This window comes from Hirundo rustica, chromosome 12 (assembly GCF_015227805.2).
Source record: "Hirundo rustica isolate bHirRus1 chromosome 12, bHirRus1.pri.v3, whole genome shotgun sequence".
Classification (NCBI taxonomy): Eukaryota; Metazoa; Chordata; class Aves; order Passeriformes; family Hirundinidae; genus Hirundo; species Hirundo rustica.
In genome coordinates, this window is record NC_053461.1 from 12,498,568 (window position 1) to 12,519,674 (window position 21,107).

General features: G+C 44.2%; 1 protein-coding gene across 5 annotated transcripts in view; it reads right to left on the reverse strand.

Moving 5' to 3' along the window:
* Positions 1–2,392: 2,392 nt before the first annotated feature.
* The window catches only part of FHIT (fragile histidine triad diadenosine triphosphatase), a 605,820-nt gene continuing 587,105 nt past the window's right edge, over positions 2,393–21,107 (reverse strand). For all 5 annotated transcript variants that reach the window (XM_040076810.2, XM_058422315.1, XM_040076809.2 and 2 more), the window contains 2 exons: positions 13,849–13,952; positions 2,393–6,350 (listed from right to left, as the gene is read on the reverse strand). In XM_040076810.2, coding sequence (XP_039932744.1) covers positions 13,851–13,952 — 102 coding nt within the window. In that variant the 3' untranslated portion in view covers positions 2,393–6,350; positions 13,849–13,850. The remainder of the gene's footprint in view (positions 6,351–13,848; positions 13,953–21,107) is intronic.

Below are 21,107 nucleotides of genomic sequence, written 5' to 3' on the forward strand. Positions count from 1 at the left end.
AAAGCGGACACGGCTGGGGGAAAGGGGACACGGCCGGGGGAAAGGGGACACGGCCGGGGGAAAGGGGACACGGCCGGCCCGGGCCGCTCCCCGTGCGGGCACTGGCTCCCAGAGGCCTGGCCGGGCCCTGAGCCGGGCCCCCCTGCTGCCCATGATGTTACCTGGTGACTGACCCGGAAGCAAGAGAGTGACCTGCAGGGAACCAGGGTTTATATGGGTACTTCCCAAGGTCACATTTGGCATTCTCAGTGGTCAAAACAGATGCCAATATCCCAGACTAGCCTTCTGATCGGTCCTTGTCTTTTCCAAAGCAATTCCAAGGTCCTGATAGGGAAAAGCATTCCATATTCCTCCTTAACTAAAAACTAAACTGTGCTAACCCATGACAAATGTGTATTCTATTTCATCTGTTGAAAACTGTTTTCTGGGAGATGTTTTATCTTTCTCTTGTAACTCCAGGGGGGAGGGGGTTGGATGCCTTCTGATAATGGCCCAGCCATGAAAACCAGGTGGAACAGCGTTTCTTATCTCTTTCACCACCCCTCCATCCTCCATGAGGATATCTTCTGATAATGGGCCATTAGTGCCCACCAGTGACATGACACATTCCATCATCCCATTGGGAGATGCTCCGCACAGTGGGGAGGAGCCTGTTGTTCCAGCTAGATAAAAACTGGGAATGAAGAACACCAGGTATCCAATTTTTCCACTGGATTCCCAGAGAAAGATCAGACCCATCTCGTCACTACTACAGGACCATCTCTACTCCTCAGAACCACATCCGTTACTCCAGGAGGATTTATTTGGACTGCTTCCAACACCCTGACCAACAGGGTATCATGTCATATCCCTCACTCTGTGAGGGTTTTTCCAGAAACTTGCTTGTTTTTCTTTTTGTATTGTATTTTCTTTTTGTATTTTGTATTTCTTTTTGTATTTGTATTTTCTTTTTTTTAAAAATATTCCTAGTAAAGAAGTGTTACTCCTATTCCCATATCTTTGCCTAAAAGCCCCTAATTGCAAAATTATATTAATTTGGAGGGAAGGGGGTTTACATTCTCCATTCCAAAGGAAGCTCTAGCTTTCCCTGGCAGACAACTATCTTTCAAAACCAAGACATGCACTCAGGGAGAAACCTTTGCAAATAGATTTTTTTTTTTTTTTTTTTTTTGTCTTACCCTTCTCTCTCTGCATTCTTGGTGAGACATAGGGTGACCTGAAGGCCCTGTCCCTGCCTCGGCTGTCCCAGAGGAGGACTGGCAGCACTGCAACACACCAAGGCCCCTCTTTCACTGCTCTTTAATGGTGCTCCAGTGATGCTCAGCCAGAGAACAGGGAAAATGAAGTGCTGATTTAGGCTGAGAAGCCAGTGCTAGCTAATATGGGAAATTACTCCAGCAATCATCACTCTTTTCCTGTCACTATGGTGACAAAAGAAATGACAAAAGCCTGAGCAAAAAGATACGGTGACACAAGTAGAGAGGGACAGTGCAAATGCTTGGCAGCTGCAGCTGGGTCGAGGCACATCCAAGAGGGGACAGGCAGTACAGGAAACCCGTGCTGAGCCATTGCTCACTGATGGGTGCAGTTGTGTCCCACACAGCGGTTTGCAATGTGACACAAGTACTAAACCCATGTTGCACCAAGTGCCACGGTCAATGCAGCTACCACACACCTAAAAAATGTAATAATCTCCGTTGTAAAAGGCTTTCATGCCACAGCTTTAACCCTAATGCACTAACCATTGATTTTTGCACCACTTTCCTCTGCAGGACTTGTTTGCCACCTGCCCCAAGGGGGTCTGCAGCCAGCCCGGCCTCTCCCCACAGTGTCAGCAGCCAAGCACGGTTAGAGGACACAGCCAGGAACTCTGCTCTTCCCAGCCAAAGCAATGATCATCTGGGACTGGGAAACAGGTGTATAAAATGAATGGGAAAGCGCACAGGGACATACCTGGAGGCAGTCCAGGACTGTGAAGAGCAGCTGAAGTGACTCTGGCTGCTCAGGCCCTTATCTCTGCAGCACTGCTGCTCAGGGTTCCCTGAGGCCCTTCCAGCACCCCCCATCTCACTATGCACAGGGACAAGGTCACCAGCTCCCAGATGCCCAAACAGCAGGTTGCTGTGCTGCTCAAGGAGAGAAATCTATCTCCAGAATATCTTCTCAAGAAACTCCAAAGAATAAACTGGGCAGTTGCAGGTCCAAGGACAACTTACTCAGGAGTCTCTGATGGAGAAGGTGCCGGTGTGTTGGTGCCCATCCTGCAGTGACATTCCTAGCCCTGGGGGCCAGGAGGAGTCACTAGCAGATCAAACAGCATCCAATGTCTTTGCCACTTCAAGTTGAATTTTTATTTTCTGGGAGTCACCTTCTAAAGGAGGAAAAAGGGTGAGGTGCAGTGGGGGAGTAGAAGAGGGTTCTGGAGAGAAAAGGGAAAATCTTCTTTCTGAAATGCCAAGCAAAACACACCCTCTGCCCCACCTCATCTTTTTTCTTTTTTTTTCTTTCCAGGAGGGAACACTGCATTTTCCAGCCAGCTCTACTCACAAATGATTGTGCAGAGCTCTGCTAATGGGCTCTGCCAAGCTGTGGTCACCCTACGGAGCTATTGGCAGGAGAGGTGGCAAGTTGGAAAGGACTACAAGGGAACTCTGCATGATATTTTTTGATGAGCTGATTATTCAGAAATTTCACAAGAGCTGAAATATATCACTCTGCTCTGAAACTCACAGCCCTGCCAACACACAGGACAGCTTACATGAGCAGCAGCATTTTCTCCTTCACAGAGTTGCTGGCCTGCACGTCAGGAACCAGATGCGGGAATCGGACAAGGCTTTTCAGCAGCCATCGACCACAGTGACAGTGAGAGGTGGGGAGTGGAGAGGAGGACACAGAAAGCTGGCACAGAAATTATTTTGGTACTTTCATGGCTGTCACTATGCATGCGTTTGGGCTTGAGAGTTTTTCATTAGCTCTGTGGGTACTGGGGCATTAAGATTTTTATTGCTTTACAGCTGGGTATGAGATAATCCCAGATCCCACATGGATTGAGGTATTTTTATTCCAGGAGTGCTCAGTCTCTGGCCACATTTCAGGAGCCAGGAGCTGACCTTGATTCCCCATTGCAGCCAGGACCCATGGTCTTAGCATCAGCCTGAGTCTGCAGCCCAGTCAGAGCTCCCAGAGACCAACAGAACATTTTCCCTTCTCTCCAACATTAATTAAAAACAAAACACTGGCTTATTTTAGCACAGAATCAAAAGAGAACCTGATACCTGAGGGTGGTTGAATGTGTGCTGGGGGAGGTTAGAAGCAGCACAGATTTCTGAATTAACACACAAAGTCTTCGAGGAGCTGACACGGCCCATCCCCAGCCCGTTGATCTGTCAGCACACAACCATTTTGAGCTGCCTGGGGTGGCATCAGCTGTCCCGTGGAGAACCTGGAGCTGGTACATCTGCATCTGGAGCAAGAGCAGTGCTGAACTGCTGAAAGACAAGTAACAAACATCCTCACGCTGCACTCGCAGCCTTTGCTGAAAGCACGTGTGCTGCCTGGCGTGGCAGGAAGTGGCTGCCTGGGCTGCTGTGTCCCCATCAGATGTGTGCTCCCAATAACTCCTCTCTTCTCCCGTGCATGTCCTGAGACACTCCTTCTGCAAGTTCTGTTCCAGGGCACTCAGGGGACATGTGGAGCTCCCAACCTGGTCCTACAAGTCAGAGCTGTGGCTGAACCGTATCGGGTTTACTCATGGAAAAAGAGGCACACAGGCACAGCCCCTGCAGCTCTTCAGAGGAACTGCTGCTTCAGGAAAAACTCTCAGGAATTGAAAAAAAATCTGGGAAGTTTTCTTCTGTGTGAGGACAGGGAACGAGGGTCTGAGCTCTGTCCTGTTGTGAAGCCACCCCATTGGAACCACCCCTCTTAGGCCACATCTGAGCCCCTGCAGGGGTGATTTTTCCTGTGTTTCCTGCTTCGGGTGAGAGAGCTCAGCACTGCAGCATTCCCCAGCCCAAAGGCAGGCCCCAGGCACGACCCCCACGGGGGCGAGAGATGAAGTTTGAAAAGGACAAAGATGGTTACAAAGGCCATCAGTGTCTTTAGCACAGCATCTCCTCCCATTTCCAGCAACGGCATCTCTGCATACATCCCTGCCTGTGGAAAATGAAGTCTGTAAGAAGTATTTAAATGATCCAGACACCATCTTCAAGGGTCCATATCTGAAAAAAACCACGAGGGTTTTACTCCACATACTGCTGCAGGATGTCATGTACTTCATGATCTGCCTTTTCTAATGTCTCCTTATCTCTCACTCCAATCCTTTCTCATGTCCCTCATCTATTGCAAATTCCCTTTTTAAGCTGGAGCGAAGCACATAAATATTTTCATGCTGCATAAATAGGTTGTTTTGTGCATAATGTCACAGGAGGCTTTTTTTAAAAGCAGGACCTTTAGTGCTGTGATAACGGCCTCCTCATTTGCACAAATGAAATCTTCCATGGAGCTCAGCACTCATCTGCTCTGCAGCCCCCATGCTAAATCGTTGGCGCAGCACCTGCTCATCACAGGCTACGGAATTAATACAGAATATTCCATAATAAATAGGAAGACATTGAGCACCAGGTTTGAAAATATAACGAATGCTAAGGTTTTCCTTTCGCTGTTCCCCAGCAGCACAAGCATTGTCTTCCTTCTATGTGAAATCACAGCTACTTGAAATGCTAAAGTGCAAAAGGACAACCATTTATGTTGCCCCATTTGCCAGCATCTTTGACCATTCTGTCTGCTCACCTTACCTTCTCTGTTGCTTCTTGCTCCCTGACCTTCATTTCCTGTTTATTCAGCCCTTGCTCAGGGTCTAAAAAGTGCAGACACCATCAAAATGGACTTTTCACTTACTCCGCACAGAAAAAGAAATAGTGTTACAATCTGCACAGTTTTTAAAAGGGCTAATGGAAAATATTGGGGGCCACACTGGGTCATGGTAAGCCTTTGAATCAAAGTGGTTTTCAGGAGCAATATTTAAATAGCACGGCAGTAAAAACTGGAATCGAACATCAGTGATTTTGCTCTAGTATTTCTATTTAAATTTGACAAGTGTGAGGACTTCAATCCAATGGACTGAATGGCTCTGCAGTACAGAGCAGAGACTTGGTGAAAATTATGAGATCTCATCCATTGTGCATTTTCATACTACTCAGCTCAGGCTGCAGCCCTCCAGGACAGACTATCATGGAGCAGTTGAATGTGCTCTGAACATGAGCACATTGTGCAGGCAGGCAGAGCTCTGCCAGGCTCTGGTTTGGACCTGACCGTGACCTCCTCAAGCCCTCAGGTAGGCTCTGCACTCTGGCCTCCCTCAGCAGGACTCTTATTGAAAGACTTGGGGGCATTTTGTTTTTCATCCTGAGTTTGGGGGACACAGAAAGCTTTGGTTGTTTGCTTCCCTGCAGTTCCAGAGGAGGATTATGGGTGCTCTTTTCACGCAAGCCTTACAGACTTACTTCTCTCTTCCATCTGTTGTTTGACTCCTTTTCCTGTATTATGTGTTAGCGATCAACAACTAACCCATGGTGGGTTTCTTCCTGTGCAGGGCTCTGAACACAGCATTTCTTGCCAAGAGATTGTTCCACGTGGGAGGCTCCCACTCGCTGTTTGTGGCTGGGAGCAGCCATTCATGCCAGACTAACCCTAATGTGATTACTATCCCATGATCAACTTCACATATTAACTGTTTTACAGAAGTGTTTTGTATCACTTAAAACTCCAGAAGCCTCGTCATAATGCATTAAAAGAAGAGAGAAAAGAAAGATCTCAGGAAGCTTACTGTTTCTTGTTACAGAACTCATCGGAAGAAAGAACAGCTTTCCAAGTTTATCTTGGCTAGTCTGTAACAAGTCTTGGTTTGTATGAATTGCCACACTGCTAAAAGATCTAATTTTTCTATGATAAAATTGCCTACATACAATAACTGAATCAAAGAGCACAACATGGAGTAAACACTTTATAATGTACCTCAACACAGTAGCTACCTGATTTTCCTGGCACTTTATTTCTATTTAGGCCAAGGGACAATTTAAAAAGATTCCTTCCCAAGTACACAATTCAGAAAAATATGAGTTACAATTCAGAGCAATATTTTGAACCAGTGCTGTTTAGTTGTTTTAGCTGGAATTCAACCTTGATGATATCCAAAGGTCCAATAAAATTTTTCATGGAAGAATCCCGTATTTGTAGAACATAACAAAATTGTCGAGCTGCAGCTCCAGGGCCACTGAAATCTGGAGAATGAGGTCGTTCTTCCTGGGGTCTTTCTGGTGTCATGGGATATGTTCCAAACACTTTGTTACCTGAAAAATATCACACAAAACAGATCATTACATATAATAGCAGCTTTGATCTTTGTTAGTAAGACAAAATGTGAGGCTGTTTATTACTAACGACTTAGGGTGCTCATTAGTGTGTTCTGACAGGAGTCACTGACAGCAACAGGCAAAAGGAAATGTTCAGTGTTAAACCCCCACACAGCACACTGCAGCTCCTATTACAGCCCGTGCAACAGAGGAAGGAGAAAAGCCTTGCACACAACTATTTTAAAATTATTTACCAGAGCAAGAAAGAGATTTCTCTGATTTATTATCTGCTTTTTCAATAAACTGCACTTGCAAATAATACTAATGCCTGCCTTTCACATTGTGCTTTTCATTCCTAACTCACAAAGCACCCTTGGACAGAGGTCAGGATCATTTTACAAAAAGCAAACATGAAGTGAGGCCACATCTCTGATGTCCCTGAGTAAGACAGCACAGTCCCCAGCTCTGTTGACCGCTCCTCATAGGAACAAAGGATTAGAAAGGGCATCTTGTGTCATCAAATCCAGCTTCCTACCCTTCAAATCTATTTTGCTATAATAACCTCGTGCAAGATTCTTTGAGGCTCATGATCTCTTATATAAGCTACTACAAATATTCTTTCAAGACTATAATCTCTTGTATATCCTCATCCATCCCAACCCTGTGGTGGGACTCTGCCTAATGCCAAGGAATTACACACCAGTGATTTGGGACCATCACCCTGAAAATGCCCCCAGCCTCACATGCTGGAGAATGAATGGGGCAGTTTTTGCCAAGTCTGCTCCAATTTTATTTAACTCTTCGTGGTCTATCCTAGTAAAAGACAGATAAGAGGTGCCATGATGCCATGACTGATGTGGAACGTGTTTCTGAAGCAGGGAAATGCTGAGAGCCTGACAGCTGTGGAAGCTGTGTGTGAAATCCCTGCACAAACTCATGGCACAGTTTCTAATGCAGTGGTAGCTGGAGGCTTGCAGCAGCCCCGGGGCTGACACAAATGGGGCATTTGAGTTTATCCCTGCAATACCTCTGCTTTTGTGGAAAGATTGACATCCTGGCAAACAACAGAGCCTCAAGTACGCTCAGCCCAGTGTATTTCCAACATCCATCACCCCCTTCCTTTCTCAAATAACCACTTACTGGAGGAGTTATTAATGTCTTTCTACCTACACAGCCTAGATACCGACACACACAAAGGCAGTGTTCAAGCCCTGAGGTCACGTTTGAGTTGCTGATTCGAACGTCTCTCTGGGCAGTTCTATTATGCAGCAGCTACAGTAACAGGATACCATGATACAAACTTTTGCTAATAATTGAGCATGAAATGGGCTTTTGGCTTGGTATCTTCGGTTCTGTACCTTCACTTCAGAACATGTTTGGAGCTGGCTTCAATGCTGGGGAAATTATCTCAGCTTATTAAACACGAAGCTGTTATCCAAGTGTTAGACGAGGGCACGGCCCAAACTCGCTCCCCAGGGCTGTGCTCGAGGCTCGGATCTTGCTGCTGTTGTGGCTGCAATTCCCCAGCCACCCACTTCTTTGTTTGATTGTCTTTTCTCACTGAAACATATGTTTCCCATTCCCACGTCATTTTGAGCAACAGTTTCCATTGTAAGCCCCTCCTGACTGACAGCTCGATGGCAGCCTGTGAATCACTTGGCACGTATTTTTGTGAATCTGCTTCCAGAGGGTCTGGCTGCTCAGTAAGAGCATCCTCTGGCAGCTTTAGGGGCAAGAGATTAGGACCATTTTAGCACAGGTTTGGGTCTCAGAGTTGAGATCATCCTTATTTGAAGCTCAGCATTGTCCTGCACCTCAGCTCTTTTACCCCAGGTCCCGTGACAAATGTCCATCACTTAAGCTCGGCTTTCCCCATTTTCCTCTCATACAATGTGACACACAAAGCAGGTGCATCAAGAACTGATCACACTGACAATATTTGATTTTGACAGGCAGCCCGGATAGGCGTTCAGGCTGCTGGATGTGCAGGTTAAGAGAACATTTGGCTGTCAGCTTTCTTCACCAACAGTAACGCATTTGCTGCTTTGCATTTTTGCTGTACAATCGTGTTTGTGGCCCTGATGTTTCTACTGTAGCCATAATCACAGGATCCAAGCAGTGCTGTATGGAGTTCATGTACTGGACAGCTGAATTAAATGGCCACCTATAGGGAAATGAAAGTCCAGAGACTGAGGTGTGTAACTTTCAGGAGAGTTCTAATTCCAGCCTCAAAACAGAGCCCTGGAATGGGTGTGAGGGGACATTACTGCCTCCCACATGAGGATGACATTTCATTTATAACTCTAGCTAGCTCTCCTGTAGCTCTGTTTTCAGAAGAAATAATCACATGCTTCAACCAGAAAAATAATCAACCTCAACACTGAGGCTCCTGTTCACAGCACAGCACGTTTATTTGGGGAAGACTTTTGCCCTGAGCTTTCTAGTCTGGGTGTCACTGCTGTACAGTCACTGCTGTACAGTCACTGCACCACTTCTGGCTGTTTGCACCTTCCCTTGGAGAGGTAATGTAATTCCTGTGTATAAACCTTCTCCCTGCGGCAGAGTTGGAGGGTTTGGATATTTTACACTTAAAAAATACCAGCAAGAGCCAGATTATATTTGTTGGATTTGTGTTCATAATTAACTTGCCTTGCATCCCATTGAAATGACAAAAGCATTACTTTATATGTACTTACCGCAGAAAAAAGAGACTTTTGGGTGGAAAAGCACAGACCCTGTGATCTGATCCATCTTCACTTTGCTATTTCCAACTACTTAAAGCATAATGTCACACTGAAATGCACACTTGGAGTGCTGCATTCTCTTCTGACAGATTATTACGATGTTTTTCAAGGTGACCTTCATAAAACGTGTTTCTCTTGAATCTTATCCTCCATTCTCAGGTCATAATAGTTTCACACAGACAAGCAAACTGCCAGCTCCTGCTTTCTAATTAATGCTTCTTTCTGAGCAGGGGATATAATTAATAGCAGTTAAGTCTAGAGTGCAGAGAAATCTATAGCAGATTACTGGGATGTGTGTTTACTTCAGGATTACACACACACAGCTCCTAGCCCATGCCCTCTGGGAATTGCCCAGGCCCTGGCACCCCCTTGACTCTCCTTGACACTCCAGTGTAAGCACTCCAAAGGTTGCCCTGCTTTATGAAGTGAGGCTCTAAACTACTGAGGGTCTCTGCTTGCTGCACCCCTTGTCCCTGCTCCTATTTCCCGTAACACAGCATGTTGTGTTTTTCAAAACTGCCTGCTGACTCTGCTTTGCCAACAAGCAGCACCAAGGGCCGAAAACCCCTCTGGCCATGCCTGTGGTGCCCACCCAGGGGGCAACGTGCCCTGCAGCCCACAGTGCAGGTACAGCATCTCCTGGGGCACACTGTGTCCTCGCTGCATCCCAGATCCACTCTGTGGATCACAGACACTGCCATTACTTTGTGGGCTTATGCAGTTTAAAGTACCAGAAATGATAGCAGGGTTTTTCATACAGTAAAACAAGCAAAGATGGATGTTGCAAGTAATTTTGTCATATTTCCCTAAATTTAAGGCAAGTGATGGGATTGCTCTGGTGTTCACTGTCGTGCATGCAGAGTGGATTCTCACACTGCAGAGGTGCTAGAGCAAAATCAGATGCACGTCAAATTGCAAGTTTAAATCCTCCCTGGCCAGCTGCTGCTATCAGTGGTAATTTCCCTGCTGAAGTCAGTAGAACAGCATTTTTTTCACACACACTGAGATCTTGGTGCAGAACAGGCAGCTGTGAGGCAGGATGAGTGCTCTCAGAGAAAGAGTGGGAGAAAAAAGAATCAAATTTATACTCTTTGGAAAAGCTGAAAAGACTATATTATCCAGAAACATTGCCAGACTGGGTACAAGGGGGAGAATTGACATCAGAAATCCTTCAAGACTGTGCAGGACACATTGTTTTGAAGGGACTTTTACAAGAATTTAGCATGTTGCAGGCCACATAATATTCAGGTGGTCAAGCAATTCAAAGCTATTGAATATTTGCAACTCCCAGCACTTGGCAACAGAATATCACTGTCAACTTCTTTATGCAAAGAAACATTTTGACATTGTACTTAAGACTGACTACTTTTCTAATGGCATAAAAGTATTACTTCAGTTATGCACAAAATAGGAAAACTACTGAAGACTTGTGCAGCCTGGTTCTTTCTTCAGAAATAACAACACAGACTGAAGCTGCCTTTGAAGAGAAACTTTTTTCACACACTATCTGAAGGTTAGTAAGTCTTTTAATCTTTAGCCTTTTTGCTGGCATGTGCAATTTAAAATGCACAAAACAGACTATCAAAACACCCAGCTATACATAGTCAGAAAATTCAAAAGGCGCATCTGAAAATAGGCTTGGAAATTAGGGTGCTGCATCAAATCCTGCTCTTTGAGTAAAGGCTTTTTCCCTGTGGATCCACCTCAAAAAGCAACCAAGCTGTCAAACACAGCTGACCAGAGGACAGCCAACACAGAATGAGAAACAGCTCCCAAAGAACTCCTAAAGAGGTAAAATCTTGGTGCTACTAAGCAAGAGAGTGACTGACTGGGGAAATTCTGTATTAAATATCCTCCCCCAAACCGTTTTTCTTTCCTTTTGTTTCTCTCTTCCAGAGCCACATGAAGTTCTCCTGAACTTCAGCTCTGCAGACAGGGTTCTGTGAGCAGAGCCTGCCCTTGCTGGGGCTGTTCAAGTGACAAGTCCTAATGATGTGGGATACAGTGACATGGGGACACCCGGGGGAAGAGCAGAAACACATGCAAAGCACGAATTCACTCACTGATATTGCACACACATAGATAAAATATTTAAGGAAAAGCATTTTCTCAAGGGTGGAAGCTTAGCAAGGCTAAATGGGTTCATTTCCTCAAGCAAGTGCGTGGATATTTTGGGTCGTCTGGGGACTGATGTAGAAGCACTTAAATGTAGTCAGCCAGCCAAGAGGGATCAGCACCAGCAAACGAAGGAGGGAGAGAACCAAGAGCCTCTTGCCTTACTCAAATATTTCTTAGGAAAAAGTTATTTGCAAGTCCTCCTTGATCAGATGGTCTCTAAACACAGGTAAAAGGTGCTAATGTACCTAGTCCAGTCGTACAGGAGTTGTGGCAGTTGGTAAAGGAATTGTGATAAATTTAAGGGTAGCTGGAAAAACCCTAAAACACAGCTTGGTCTTCTCAGGCTGACCTTGCTAATCTGGGTTTCTTTAAACAAAACAATGAAGTACAGAAATAATGCATGAGGCCTTAAAAAATGCTATTTATTGGCTGCAGAACACCCACATTCAGCTCTTTCTGACTTTCCCTGTGCTGCATGAAAAAAAACCTCGAGTCAAGTGTCATTCAGGTAAACCTACAGAAAGCAAAATAAATCCTTTGTAGGTGAAATACAAAAATAGCTTCAAAGAAAGATGCGTATAACCTTGTTAATTTGCCAAAAGTTTTCAATCTTCATCACTTTAGAAGCAAGGTTGAGGGAGTAGACAAAGGCTGAGAAATGCAGAAGGTGCAGAGATACACCTTTATCTCAGGTTCAGAGCCTTAAATTTCAGAAGCAAAATAATGTTGAGGAGAAGAGATTGACAGTGACGCCTAACACTGGGAATTGAGGGTTGGAAGGACTGCCTGTACTAGGCACTCTCATGATAATGATACCAGGAAGATTTAATTTACCAGTTTGTTCTAGGAAAGGTAATGACCTTAATATCACAGGAAACGTATCAAGAGGTCATCCATGCAGACACACGCTGACTCATTTTCATAATAAATGGAAATAGATGTCCAGCCACACGAATTTGCTTGCAGGAAAGCATTTATACCATCTACCCAGCTTTGTGTTTAGTATCAGAAGAGATAAAGAACATTTTACTGATATGTGGGGATTTAATTCCAACCTCTTTGAGTATGTCTACAAAAAAAAAGCATTTCCAATTCATTTCTGAAGAGACAATTAAAAAAAAAAAAAATCCCTCCAAAACCTACCAAATCAATAAAGGGAAACAATATCACACTGGAATAGGGATGTGCAATTTTCAACTATTCATTGGTTGCTGGGCCATAGATGGAGCATCACATAACACCTCTGTTAGAGAAGAGTGCTTACACATGCATTACCAAGGATATTCTCTTCCTGGCTGAGCAATTCACTTTTGAGCAGCGTATTTCTGAGAAGGTGAAAAGTGGGTGTCTAAATGTAACTCCAGCAGCGACTGCAGAAATGCGACCGTGTAGCCCAAACCCTGCTGCTCCAAACCCTGGAGGTCCCAGCTGCTGGGGAGAAATTTCCTTCACAGATGGGAATTACATGTGTTACATGGCTTTTTCTGTGCCAATCTACAGGAAGGCTGGCACAGCTGCTTTGGCTGGAGAAGACAAGAGCATGGTCACGATGCAAGAGAAAAGGGAAGGGGAAGTCTGATGAGGTGCAAATGGAGTCATCCAAAATGCCATCCAAATGACAGAGTGGCACAGGAGATGGGAGCTGCCACGTAAGTGTGCCACCCATACAATGCGCAGTTTAGCTCAAGATTTCTCAAGCTGGGCTGCAAGCAGTGAGTCACACAGAGAGACGAGGGTTATTTCTGGGATTTTGGTTCTTCAGAGGAAAAACATGGAACAGTCAGAAATGACAGAGAAGTGAGAGTGCTGGATGATGGCAAACTGCATATGGGGAGTAGGGGAGAGAGAGCTTTTGGCATCTTTTCTGCAGTGTTACATCCCAGCCTAACTCACACTGATCTCCGGGGGCCAGTTCATTTCTGCTAGAAGAATCTGGCTCCTGGGACTCCACATACAAAATGAAAAACTCTCAATTTCTAGAGCGCCAATGTTAGTGTTTGCCAAGTGTTTTCTCTTTTCTAGTCCTCCCTGCAAGTATTTTAAAAAATTATTATTATTATTATTATTATTATTATTATTAATAATAATAATAATAAAATTATTTTTAAAGACCAGTGGAAAATTTAGCACAACAGGCAGTTTTCCAGCAGGCTTAGTTTTGGAAGTTCAACTGATCAAATAATTTAATACTTGACAGGTGAGGTTAGTGTTTGCTTACCCGCTCTACAGTCTGAATTCTGATGCAATTTTGTACGTATGGGTGCATATGCAAATGTGGTTGTACACAGACACACCAGTTTTAGCTCTGTGTACAGGAACCAGGGCTAGTCTCTGTCCTAAGAACAGAGGGAGGATATGTTAGATTAAAGACTCGTCTTAAGTAAATGCTGATGATTCTCATTTCTAGATACACCATTATTTTTGCTGTCTGGAAATGAAATGCTCTAGGATGGTGCTGATTTATTCAAGAAGGAGCATGTTATTTCAGCCTCTGTTGGAGTGCTGTGTCCTTTTGGAAACAACACAAAACTTTTTTCAGTTTTAGATATTTACCCTGTTGTCCTCAAGAAGCTTCTGCAGGCTTGAACAGAGTTTTGGGTGTTGCAAGAGTAATTCAATGTTCAAATCATTACCTCTAATTTTCCTGGAAATACTTCCTCAGAATCTCTGCTTCAGCTGCCATTTCTTCTTCTGTCCTCCACTTGTCAGGGGAATCATCTTTGTCGTGTCGCTGCAACTTTTTGAGGGAGAAAAGAAAAAAAAGTCAGTTTCTTTTCTTTCAGTTTTAATGTCAAATTTAGGGCAATCAATCGAACTATTCCATGTGTCTTCAGGATGGGCAGACCTGGTGATGAAGAGAGGAAGGTGAAGGTTATTGGTTTGGAGTGCTGACAAGTGGTTAACTGGCTCTGCTGCATTTACAAGGACAGCACCAGGGTGAGTGACAGGCTCAGCTTTGTGGGCTGACGGTCAGACACCTTGTGAGTCTCTTGTGCAAAGCTGGCAGGTAAAGCAATAGGAAAACACTCAGGTACTTTGAAGCACCCACCACACCAGCGGAGTGAGCTGGACATCTTGCCACTATTTCCTGTAAATTTTTTCTCTCTGTCTTTTCCTTTGCCCATGGGACCACCTTTCCTATCAAAGTGATAACAAGGCCCTGTTGCATGTTTCCCATCAGCAGTTTATATTCATATTTTTTTCATTCCTTCTCTGCATGCAAGTTATTAATCCTTCCCCACAGTTGTTAAGAGCACGACACATCTATGGTGTAGAAATGAAACTTAGTATTTTAAGCATAATTATATTTCATTGATTTATTGGGAAAAAAATATATGAAACAGAAACATGTATTTTTTGTGTCCAACTTGCACACTATGCCCACAAAAATTTGATCTATCCCATACGCAGTAACTATTACATGATATTGTCCCAGACATGATTATTTCTTCCTTTGCCACTCAGAAGGGAGAAGCTGATGGCTTTGCTGCTTTCATGAAGAGGGGAGCTCCATATCAGGGTAAATATTGGCACTTGAGTGATTATTTGTGCACATGTCCATTCAAAGAATGCCCGACACATGTCAAGTGAAGGCCGCATTTATACCAGACAGCAGAAACATTTACTTAATGGATTAAGTATTGAGATTCCAGTGGTTCTCTAGGTTTAGAGCACAGCACAGACTGCCTTAACAGCACCAGTGCTTCTAAGGAACTTCATAATATCAACTTCCTGTTAATGTCACAAAAACCCCTGAAAATTAATGAATTTACACTTTTTATTGCAGGACAAACTTTAGTATGGAAGATGAAGTGGTGAAAAAACCAAAGATGAAGCCATCAGGAATCTGCCAAGCAAACTACCTTTCTGTATATGGAACATTTAGCAATAAACTAGGATTGTTAGCATACCTGCAACTCACAAATACTTTTATTTGTGCTATGTTTCTCCTACTCTGAATTTTGCTGCCAGCTATAGTCCCATGTAGTTTTACACTCTGCAGCACAGATTTCCCCCTGCTCAGCAGATGAAGCTGCATTAGAAAGCCATTTCCTTTCATGCCAATACAATGCAGTAGCTGTAGGCAAATCAAAATGTATTACTCTTCAACTCAGAAAGAATAATCTTCATTGTTACATTAGCACTAAGTATGTTATAAATCCATCTTGTAATAATGCCACAGAATTAGAGAGAAAGAAAAGCTAGGGATTGGTGGTACAGTGTACACACTATCAGCAATGCCCTGCGTCCACATGTCTGCTCTCACCCTCTGCACACACCCACAGCACGTCTAAGTACCACAGCTGACCTGGCAATGAGTTATTGGAAAGAGTATCCATCATCCTCTATTTTCTATGGACTGGGAATGCTCACACTTCACAGGAGGATGCACCAGGGCAAGGCAGATGGGGTAAATCTGACTGAGGTGAGAGCTGTTTTCTGAAAAAAAACCGAGTGTTTTACTCATTCAACCTAGCACTGGTGGGAGGTGTCCAGCTCACTCCACTGGTGTGGTGGGTGCTTCAAAGTACAGCAGGCAAAAGCTGGAAGGCAAGGAAGAGCTGCCCCTGTTCCTCAAGGTCTCCTTGTTTAACCCAGAAGAATTGCTTTTAGTGACATTATTTGGCTGCTGTTCTCCCTTGCTATCTTGTTTCTGCACAATCCAGAGAGCTGGCTCCTTGTGGGGACTGGGGAACTGGGGGTGTGACTGGTAGGCGGTGATCCCTTTTTTCCTGTTCAAAAAAGCTGAAGTGAGTATTAATAAAGAGGGTTAACCTGCAATGGCTGTTGTTGTGGCTGTGTGTTAAAACAGTGCAGTTACAGACCACAGTGACTTCACGAAGCTGGCAAAGGCGAGGGTTTCTTGCTACATAACAGCTAACCTTTAAAAACAATCAATCTTTGGCTTGAGGTTAGAACAGATGTATGGAGAGCAGCAGTGGATCCTGAAACTTGCCTGGAAGCCCAGCAGCCCTGGCTGCCAGAGCACAGCCCCCAGGACACAGAGCAGCCCCGGCCTGGGTGGGAGCTCAGCGCAGGCGTCTCGAGCCTCTCGCACCGAAAAGGTGCCTCCACATTCGGTGGGCACACTGAGAATGTCAAACAACCGCCTGAGGTGTTAAATCTGCCACAGCCAAGGTATTCATTGTTCAACTGACTAACAGATGAGTTTTATTTCAGTATGAGAGTGCTGCATCTACCCAAACAGGATCCCAGGACTACTCTGTGCTCAGAGCTCTTACCATGCCAGTCCTTTCTGAGGTGCAATCCACAATTACCACCCCAGTGCCACTTAGTGTGTGATATTACCAAACTAACACTGGAGATACTGGGAAAAACACCTCTGGTGGCTGCCTGCCCTTCTCTGACACCACCATCCTGCAGCTCCAGTACAAGTCAAACCATAGACAGCCACTTTGATGCAAAATAGTTAAATAATGGATAACCTTGCTAGATGAGGAGTTCAGAGGAGGCCAAGGAGTTGATCAGAGGAGAGAAGCACCTTCTCCATGAGCACAGGCTGAGAAAATTTGGGCTCTTCAGCCTGGAGAAGAGAAGGTTGCATGGTGACCTCACAGCACCTTTCAGCATCTGAAGGAGGCCCACAGGAAAGGGAGAGGGACTCTTCATTGGGAATTGCAGTGATAGGACAAAAAGTAATGGGTACAAATTGAAACAGGGGAAATTTAGGTTGGATATTAGGAAGAACATTTTTGCTGTGAGGGTGGTGAGACACTGGCACAGGCTCCCCAGGGAAGTTGTGGATGCCCCAGCCCCGGCAGTGTTCAAAGCCACACTGGATAAGGCCTGGAGCAACCTGGTCTAGTGGGAGATGTTTTGAGACTAGACGACCTAGGTGTTCCAACCCCACAATATTCCATGGTGTTCTGGTTGCTAAACATTTTGCAGATTCAAGAGCAACAGTACCATCAGACAGATGACAAAATAAAGGTTGCTGTTACCAACTCTTGCTCAGGGATTGCGTGTACTACAACTCAATGGAAGCTGAAAAGCACAATGCAGGTCCACCTGTGCACCTTCCTGTTCTTCACATATCCTGGATCTGCTAGGGATCCCTAATGGTGACAAGGTAATGTGATCATGGATAGGTTTGGTCTCACCTGGTTATTTAATGTGTAAAATGTAAAGTACATTTCAGCTAGGTTCAGTTCTCCCTGTGAGGGCCTCTGTAAGCTAAAGCTACTTTGTGTAATTTTTTTTTGTTTTAATTAAGAGAGGTTAAGAGAGTCTCTGTAGTATTTTAGCTAAGTTGTAAAGCTGCTTTCAGGAGAGAAGAACATAGATATTTCAGTTATAAATGGTACTGATTTAGAATTCAGGTGAGGAACGAACATAACAGCTGATACTTGTTTCTTAGGGACTTCTGTGCCTCGGAGTGTGTTCATGTTCACACACACATCCAAGTCCCAGCTGTGAATCTCTGCAAACATCTAACTTGTATTGAAACTTTGGATTAAACTGAGGAAGCAACACTCTCTTGCACCTTGAGGACACTCAGAAGTTCTGCTCAAACTGAAGAGAAAAAAAGTGCCTCTATTTGCCAGATATCCATCCATAAAAAAATAGTGATTTATCCATCTTTCCTATCCCTGCTAGACAGTAAAAGCTGGAGAAGTCGAACAACATCATCACTCAGATATATCCAAACACAGACTAGCTTGAAGTTTTCGATACTTTCTGTACAATGTTACTTCTGCAAACTCATTGCACACCACGGCAAGGTGAGTCTCTGAGACCTTTTCTGTAGGGCTCCAAATCAGTTAACATTTCAAAGCAGCTGGTACTTGGCCTGTTTCATAAGAGGAAGGTGATGCAAAAGCATTGCACCAGGTGAACAAAATATTTTACTGCAAAACTCAGAAAGCCCCAAATTCTCTGAAACCAAACCTGTTTGTAGGCACTCACTACAGCAGTGTCTCTGAATCCTGAGCATCAACAGGAAGGTGATCAACCCCCTCAGCATAGCTTGGGTAACTCCAAAAGGAGGGAACAGGATGAGAGAGCATGAGCAGCTCTTTTAGACAATCTCTATTATGCTAAACTTTTCTTTTAATATTCTGAACAAGCACTGAGACACACATTAGTCAGTTCTCTAATCGCAGTTGCCCAGCAAATTACACACTGTATCTTCTCAACATTCTTCAAGCACCAAGACTCGTGTTTATAACTCCGAACATCTTCTTGCCTTGCAGTACAAATAAATGCACTATTTCTAAGATATGCCCTTCTTCAAGCAGATCATTACTGATGTCTGACTTCTTGGGCTTCCTGATAAATTATCCTCTTCTTTCACCTCAAGCAGAAAATGCTCTTCCACCGATAATCTATGACTGTCAGTCTTGATTACATGTAAACAGTGGAGCTCTTTGAATATTTCTGCTTGTGAAAAGTGTTCATTTTCTCACTCATGTCTCCCACTGTGAGATGCTGGCAGACCTGACAGCTGTGCTTTATGTTATTTTATTAAAGTTTCTAGTGCTGCAGAACGGTCTATGTTTTTATCACTGCAATTCTTAAGGGAAACACAATATTGTTTTATAGCACATTCACATTGGGGGACCTCTCCTTCTTGCCCTTTGTGGAGGAGCCCAGAATTCTCAGCACAGCAGACTACAGGGGACTGGGTTTGTAACGGGCTGTTGCTTGAAGTGATATGCATTTTTTTTTTTTCTACTTATGCCACAGCACCATCAGAAAAGCAACCTGTGTAAATACAGAGCACTAGCCAAAATTATTGGGAAAAAGCTTTTATGGTAGTTAGAACTATTCTCACTCCCCATGAATATTTATAGTTGATAGTTAAGAGTTTATAACCTCCAATGCATTTAACTAAAAGAAAAATTATAGTGATGGAGAGTAATTACACAAAACTGCAGCAACATAACAAAACTCAGCTGCTTCAGCAATTATAAAATATAGTATTATCAAAACCAGAAGCTAATAAAAAAAGAAAAGAATGAATTTTTGCCAGTGGCTTGAATCAGAGATTAGGTATTACCCAGCTGCTGGTGTTCATTATTACCAACACACCTTTGGATATCCAGGCATCTTTTCTATACTTAAATCCTACATTGTAGTGAAATATTCAGAGTGATATCTCAACATCAGATTAACACATGAACCATGAGGAGGCTGAAAATCTAATTTCTTCTCACCAGTAGCAACCCTTCTCCAGAGGCTGGAGACAAACTTGATCCCAGGGCTGCTACACGCTGCTTCCCCCAGCTCCCTTACGGCAGCAGAGTTGTGACCAATACACTCCAGAGCACACCCCTGCTCCTCTTCTTGCACTGCAGCTGTGGTGGAGCATCCCCACCACGGGAGAAATACTCCAGGGCTGAGCTGGCTGCAGCTCCTCAGCCCTTCGGTGATACTGGGAACCTCCTGGTCCTGGCAATGACTTCCAGCCATCTAAGCCTCCTCTGGTACTGATTTTACAAGTTAACTCCTCAATGGTTTCCTTTGCCCTGTTCCCCCTGGTCTCCACCTCCTTGCTCATTTCCCCCAGTGCTTTCTTTCCTTTCACTTCTCTTTGTATTTCACTTGTAACCTCAGAGTAAGACTTCATTTCCACCCCACCGCACAATGTGATTAAATGCAGCATTTACTGCTATTATCTGTACCTCCTGCTATGCTCCAGCCTTTCCTCACTCTCTGCTGTCTTGCTGAAAGGAGTGTGAGCTTTTTGGTAGGTGCCCTTCTCTGCCAGCCTGAGCCTCCTGCCTCCATGCCTTCCTTCAGTTGTGGCTCATGTCTCGACTTGACTTGCAATGTAAAATAAAAGAATAATGGATGAAGCACAGAGGTTTCACGAATCAGCTTCTCAGGGATGCTGGAATCACGTGGCCTTTCACATCCTGTTCTACCTACCTGGGTAGAACACTGGGAGGAAATCATTGCAGCAGCTCCCAGCCCTGGGCTTGTCTCCCAGCTGAGCATCGCCTCTGTTCTGCTCCGGGCCCAGGAAAGGCAAAGCAAGGCAGAGAACAAACCCAGCAGCCTCCCCCTTGACCACACAAACGACCCAGCAGACTTTGTGTTAATGCACTGCCAGAGGCCTCTTTGCCCCCAGCAGCTGCTGTGGGATCAGGACCCCTCTCCCAGCTCCTTTTCCACTGCTCCCCCTCCCACCTGAGCAGCTCAGGCAGTTCAGTGCTTTCCGCATCTCTGGGCCTGTCTCCGTATTTAATTACAGCTACAAAACTGCTCTAATTTAATTGCTCTAATTTACAGTGAACACTGCAGAAAAAACCCACATCCTATAATTTTCTCATCTGCTGACTTTGCTTATGATTCTATACCATACAGATATCTGCGTTTGCATGAATCAGAAACCCCTGATTTTGGGGTGGGTTTTACTTGCTGCATAAAATCTGAATTATTTAAGGAGATGGGAAAAAAAAGCCTAAATTATCTGCATTTTATATGAGACAATTTTTAAAGTATCTACTGGAAAATCCTTCTCCAATTGTTTTACTGCTTTTGCATGAGATATGCTGCTACCTCACAGCTGCTGATATTGCTGCAAAGCATATATTCCATTGGAAACCTCAGTTTATCAAAGCTGTGTTTTAGAGAGTGGTGGTTCTTTCCACTCCTGTCGACTCTTTGTCACAGCGACTGCAAATATTTTTTCAGTTTTATTGTTGTGCTTTGGGGAAAGACTTGAACCTCACAATTCACACGGACATAGGAATAACTGCACCCTATTTAGCACGTAGAGATGAAGAGAATTTCATGAAAACATATAAAGGTTAAGTAAAACCCTTAAGCATACATGTTAAAGTGCTTTGCTTAAACTCTGCAAACCCTGGGTTCTAACAATTCTGATAAGAAAAAAGGACTAAAAGTAAAAGCAATCTTAAGAAAT